The sequence below is a fragment of the Myotis davidii genome, unplaced genomic scaffold, assembly GCF_000327345.1.
Source record: "Myotis davidii unplaced genomic scaffold, ASM32734v1 scaffold1476, whole genome shotgun sequence".
Classification (NCBI taxonomy): domain Eukaryota; kingdom Metazoa; phylum Chordata; class Mammalia; order Chiroptera; family Vespertilionidae; genus Myotis; species Myotis davidii.
The window spans coordinates 256,147-262,287 of record NW_006287253.1 but is presented as its reverse complement, the minus strand read 5'-3'; the positions used below and the strand labels follow the sequence as shown (position 1 = coordinate 262,287).

The following is a 6,141-nucleotide window of genomic DNA, read 5'->3' as shown; positions in this document are numbered from 1 at the left end:
TAATTAAAAACCCTCATTTACATTCCTCATTTGCCCATTTCAGAAGACCTGACACGCGGCTGCCTGCCACAGAAATCCCAACAACATTTCAATGAGTCCATGTTTACTCCAGATTAGAGAATCTTTAATTGTTAATAACCATGTTTCAGGTTTTCTGATTATTACATTTATAAACTTAAAATTATTTTCCTTTCCAAACACTAAGTATTCTGAAGCCAGGCAAACCTGAGGTTAGACAATACCTCTACCTGACTGGCTTCGTGAGAAAGCTGACTGTCATTCTGGGAGGCACTAGGTGTCCAGTTGCTACTCCTACAGGCGGGGGACTCCAGCCACCTCTCCAGGGCGTGGGCTCTGCCTCGCTCCGCTCTTGGAAGGAAGGTGAGCTGAGCAGAGCTGATGACGACTCTCACCCCAATTATCCGACCCCGTGTGTCATATTCCAAGCTGGACAGGACAACAGGCCGCCAGCTCCGCCTGGTGGAAGAGGCGAAGCCAGAGCTGGCGGCTCACTTCCTGGCAAGCTCCAGCACCTTCGTCACCATGGCCCCGATCCCGTCGTGGATGTGGTGGAGCGCCGTCTCACACATGAAGGCTGGGGTCGTGACCACCTTGTTTTTCTGGTCCACGTGAGCTTCGTGGACAGAAGTTAGGGAAACACTATCCAGTAAGGATGAGGGGAAGTTTTAGGCGCAAAGCACGTCCCGGCCACTGCTCCCAGCTGCCCTCAGAACAAGTGTCCCGTCCTTCCCAAGGTGACTGGGGTGTGGGGGGACATTCTTCCCAGAGGAATCTGCTGGCAGGGCCACTTCTGCACAATCTGTGCGGCTGAACTACACGAGAACGTGACCAGCACGCTCCCAAGAGGAAGAAGGCAGCTTGCACCTCAGCGACCATGTCGGCCTCATGACTCTGTACAGCAGAGTGCCCCTTGGTACCCACAACCCTGAAGGCGGCAGTAGCACCTCCGCTTTTCAGATCAAGAAGACTAAGAGCACTCACCTGCGTGCCAGCAACAGCAGAGCAGAGGCCAATTCCACCTGGGACCCACCTCCCCACCCAGCTCACGCAGACCCTGGAGGTGACAGAACTGGCCTCGCCCCATCTGCCCTGGACTACACAGAACCCCGGGCCAGCCGGGCTCCTTCCGACCGGCCACGGGTCTGCTGGCTGCTCTGCGCTGGGGGATGGGGGCGGGGGACACCTGAAACTCACTGCTCATAAAGACACTAAGGATGAAGCCACCTTCAGCACAGGCAGGCGCCCAGAGGTGACGTGGTCATCTCCAGGACATCCTCCAGGTCCAGGTGCAGACCCGGGGCGGGACCCGCCTTTGCCCGAGGCTCTCTACGCCCACGGTGCTCGGCACAGTTTCTGGCTGGAGACATCGCTTGCCCAGCCACAGAAGAGGGAGACCCCTCGCCACATGGGTCCCCAGCTGCTGGAAAGGATATGGTCACTCCCTTCACACAGTGCTTGGCACCCATGGCTTTGATGGCTTCCGCGGTCCCGGCATAAGGCCACTTGCCACCTTCCTCCTGCTCGTGGCCCACGGTGACCTCGACGCCAGGGAGCACTTTGGCCGCGAGGACAGGAGCGATGCAGCACAAGCTGAAAGGCGAAGGAGACAGAGTCAGGGAGGCGGAGCCTCTGCAGCTGAGGGGAGATGTGCAGCGTGGATGGCATCAGCCTGCTCACAGGTCCAGTCTAGGAGGTGGGCAGGCGGCACATGCAGACCGCCCCCAGGCTTGCACCCTAGGCTGGCACTGGTGGTGCTGCAGGGCTGCGGGACGGCCGCTGTCGGCGGGGACTCTCCTGAGCAGCCTGTCTCCCACTGGGATGAAGGGGTAACATAAGCTGCTCTTTTTAGGTTCACCAGTAACGCGGTAGCAAGCAGCACCCATGGGAGCCAGGAGCGGCCTCAGGTTTGCATCCCGCGAATTTGTTCGTAGTGTGTGCACTGTGCTCCTGCCAAGCCGTCTCCCAGTGGCCGGCTCCAAAGGCGGGAGATGCTCGCGCTCCGGCTCACTGACGCGGACAAACCACGCAGCAGGAGTGAGAAGCAGCCACTGGGACACTGTGGACACGAAAGTCTGATGAAATCAGGTCTTATAACTGGGTCGCCATCACACGTTTCGGCGCCCCTCCTGGTTGCAGGTATGGCCAGCCTCACCTGCCGTCAAGACCAAGGACCAGGGGCTGTGACATGAGCCATAGTTGTGCTGATGAGTTTCGGGGTGCAGAGAAGGGGACCCTAGTGTGCGGCCGGCCTCGGGATTTAGGCTCCACAAGGAAGAGGGCAGTTGAGGATGACATGGTGGCAGGAACAGTGCGCACAGCAGCAGTGAGAGTGGAAGACAAGGGCTAACTAGCTGAGCAAGGACAGGAGGGCGGATGGCGGCCAGGCAAGGGGCAGGGATGCTGGGAAAGGATGGTGGTCAGGGAAGGACTGACGGGGGAACATTCTGGAACCTGACAATCACCCCTTCTCCTTCCTGTTAAGTCATCAGGAGAAACTAATGTAACCACAAGACTACAGAATTTTCAGAGCTGGAAGGCACCTGTGAAATCCCTCAGATAAAACGAGGAAACGGGCCAAGTTTTCAAGACCATGCAGCTCAGAGTGGCAGCGCCCAGTTACGAGCCCCCGGTCCAGGCCCCCTGCCCTCCCCACCACCGCCAGGCACCAGAGGCCCTCCTGCCCCCAGGCCTGCTCCTGGGCCAGCAGAACCTACCCGATGGGCTTCCCCGCCTTGTGGAAGTCCTTCAGGACGCGCTCCACGTCTTTGTTGACTTTGCAGTCTTTGCCGTCCACGGCGAATGTGCTCCTGCAGTGAGAACAGGCTGCCTTACATCTCAGAGCCCCTGGCTATTTGCCGCACTGAGATCCGACACGTGGTTCCATGGATTCCTCAGCAATGGAAATGATTAGCCTGTGAGTGTGCACATGTACACACGTGACCTCTCATTATCACTGTATATTTTTGTTTGTTTTGTTTTTAAAGAGAAAACAGTATGGAAAGTGGAAGGAGGGAAGTGGGGCAGCAGAGGTGAGGTGGGAAAAGCAGACCCAGAGCTAGCTGAAGCCTCGGACTGCGAGCCACACCACCTGGTGCTCGGAGGTCTGCACTGGCCTAAAGCCAGTGACAGGTGCTCCACCTGACTAGCAAGGGAAAGGAATGCAAATTAAACAAGACACCGTCTTTTTCTGCAGAGCAGGAGTGGGTCAGGGTCTGGAATAGGCTGCCCTCCCAGGTGGTGGGTGTGCCCTGCCTGTGCCATCTCTATGGAAGGCAACCAGGAGAGACCTGTCGAATTTCAAAGTGCACCCTCTTTGCCAAGAGCCACACGCTGGGCTTCCCTGTGTTCCGTCTGTGGGTCCCACTCCTCCATCCTACACACCTGCATGGCGTTGGCACAAAGGACTGACGGGTGGTCACTCTCCTGACACGTCAAAATGCATCATTTAAAATATGCATGTCACCTGTGCCGCCAAAACACTGTTAGAAGAAAAGAGGACTGGACATCATGAGCACCTACCAAAGTCGGGTCATCCACCCAGTGGGATGTTTGCAGCTGTTAGACTATTAACGGACCAATAAGCCACACAGTTACGAGGCTACCATCTGGTTAGAATTTTAACACAACCACATATGTGAACATCTCAGGAAATACACACAAAAGCTAGTAACAGTGCCAGGGAGGGGGCCGGGGTCCCACCAGGAGGAACCGAGTGACTTCTGTCACCACTGAACTCGCCTGCTGCCACGTGCTGCACCCAAATGACCACAGCAGCCACCGCGTAGGAAACCGCTGATGTAGGAGTGGCCTTTCTTCTGGGAAGGCAGGAAAGCATGGGGCCACCGCCAGAAGTGCATGCTGGCCCAAGGTACCCCAAAACCCCCTTAACACCGAGACACAGACACACCAAGAACCAGGTGCACCTCCTGTCTGAGCTCCTAAGCCAACCAGGTATGGTGTCAGCCGTGCTGGGGACACGCCCAGGGGTGGTGCTAACGGTCAGAGGGAAGGCCAGTGGTTTGTGAAGCCAGCTCACATTCCTGAGAAGGAAATCCTGGTCCTGTCGCAGTGACAAGCCTTGCTGATCCAGACAGTTCTCTGCCATCTCCTACCAGGAAGCTCGTGAAGAGGGCGACATGGGGAAGCCACTTGAATGGCTGGTTCTGGGGACAGGGAGTGGGTGTGGGGCAGGGACAGGGCTTCCTCCCGGCAGAAAAGCAGCCTTGCAGGGGCTGGATCTGGAGGCATCAGGAGTGGCCTTGAGCAGAGTCAGACTTTAGGGGACATACCACCTCTGCCCATCACTTCTGGGTGCAGTACGCCCAGACGGACAGAGCCAGCATAGGGGTCAACTGTCCCAACAGCGTGGTGGGGGATAATGAGCAAGGACCCTGGCTGAGGCTTGAAGGTTCCCCTGCCCCATCTCCCCTCTCGCTGACTCTGATGACAGGTGAGTACAGGTGAGGGAGTCAGCTCTCAAGATCAGCAAGATGTTCCCACAGGACTCTGGGACAGGCAGCCGGGAATGTGGGCCGGTAGGGGGAGGTTTGCAGTCCAAACATGACGGCAGCGAGGCAACATGTGAATGCAATTCATGGGGAGAATGGGAAGGGGCCGCAGGAGGGAGGCGGAGACTCCATGAAGGAGTACACAAAGGACCACTGGGCCCAGCGATCAGGCCAGACCCAACAGCACCCAGAAAGTCACATAGGAGGGAGCACCTAGGAGGGAGCACCTAGGTAGACACCTGCAAAAGGAGGTGTGAACAGCACGGCGAGGACCCAAAGGGGTGGGCCTGGAAGGGCTGTGGGAGAGCAGCACCCACTCAGTCCAGGAGCTAAGGGGACGAGGAGAGAGCAACCAGAGGAAGTGGTGATTCCTGGAGCGCTACACGGGCAAGCGCTGTCAGCCGAGGGTGGGGAGCAAGGCAGCTGCAGAGCCCCAGGAATGAGCTAGTCAGCGGGAAGGCAAGCCCTGGGCTGGCTGCCTGCGGTCACAGTTAGGTGGTTTCATCACAGACCCCGGGCTTGGGAAGGAACGTTCTTCTAAGTGACACAGAAAAATGCTCCGTCCGGGGCCTATATGCTGATCTGCTGTTTCCATCAAACGCACAGAGTCAGGGTGTCACACACACTACACTGCGTGTTCACACAGCTGTGACGTGAACCCCCCTGCGCACCACAGGAGACAGGTCCTGGGACAGAGGCCAGTGCAGACAATTTCCATGAAACTCAGAAACAAGGAAGGAGGGAAGAGAAAGAGGACCTGAAACCCCAAGGACGTCATTGTGACGGCCTCCCAGGCTCCCAGGCAGCTGCCGTGGCAACGACCCAAGGGCTCCAGTCAGGACAGTCAGGTGACCAGAAAAAAAAACACTTTTCTGAGCCACACGGCCCACAGGAGCGTGGGCGCCTGCAGGAACAGACACCTGCACAGAGGTTAGGTCAGAGAAGTCACACCCACAACAGCGGCTAGGTGCCAGGAGGGCTCGGAAAGGAGCAGGTCGAGGAAAATTCAAGTCTTGCCAAAATGTGACCTGAGCCCATCCTGCATTGGTTCTGTCAGAGCAGCTACTTGCATCGTTTGGACCCGAGACCTCAGCAGTGGCTCATGTCGCCACCTGGTCCCCATCTACTGCTCCAGGCAAAAAGCACAAGGCCCCAAGCTCAAACACTCACAGGTTTTTGGCAGCTCCAAAGCCCCCAGGAAAGATGGCGGCATCATGGTTGGCTGCACTTAGCTGGGCCAGGTCAGTGATCTTGCCACGGGCGATCCTTGCTGACTCAGCCAGAACGTTCCTGCGAAAGAGCACAAAGAAGCCAAGATAAGGTTCAGCGCAGACGGGAGAATGGCAGGTAGGAGCCACAGACAAGAGGCCGCGTTTTCTCAGCCCCGGGGAGCATGCTCACACGTGAATGTCACGTCAATACGCAGAAAAGGCAGTTAAAGCTACAGGAACGTAGACGTCTGCTGGACCCTTCAGATCAGCACTTCCAGCCCACCTGGGCCTTCTGGAGCCTCCTGCATCAGTCAGGGGCCCCCAGGAAGGCAGACCCCAAGTGTCTGAAGAAGACAGCATTTATGTGGAACTGATGGGCAGGGCGGCGGTGGGGAAGTTGG

At 57.3% G+C, this 6,141-nt stretch overlaps 1 protein-coding gene across 1 annotated transcript in view; it reads right to left on the bottom strand.

Annotated features, from left to right (window-relative positions):
• Window positions 1-90: 90 nt before the first annotated feature.
• The window catches only part of LOC102762614 (chromosome unknown open reading frame, human C21orf33), a gene marked incomplete at its 5' end in the record, with an annotated part of 28,062 nt that continues 22,011 nt past the window's right edge, over window positions 91-6,141 (bottom strand). The window contains 3 exons of the mRNA XM_006759006.2: window positions 91-638; window positions 1,455-1,611; window positions 2,736-2,828. Coding sequence (XP_006759069.1) covers window positions 510-638; window positions 1,455-1,611; window positions 2,736-2,828 — 379 coding nt within the window. The remainder of the gene's footprint in view (window positions 639-1,454; window positions 1,612-2,735; window positions 2,829-6,141) is intronic.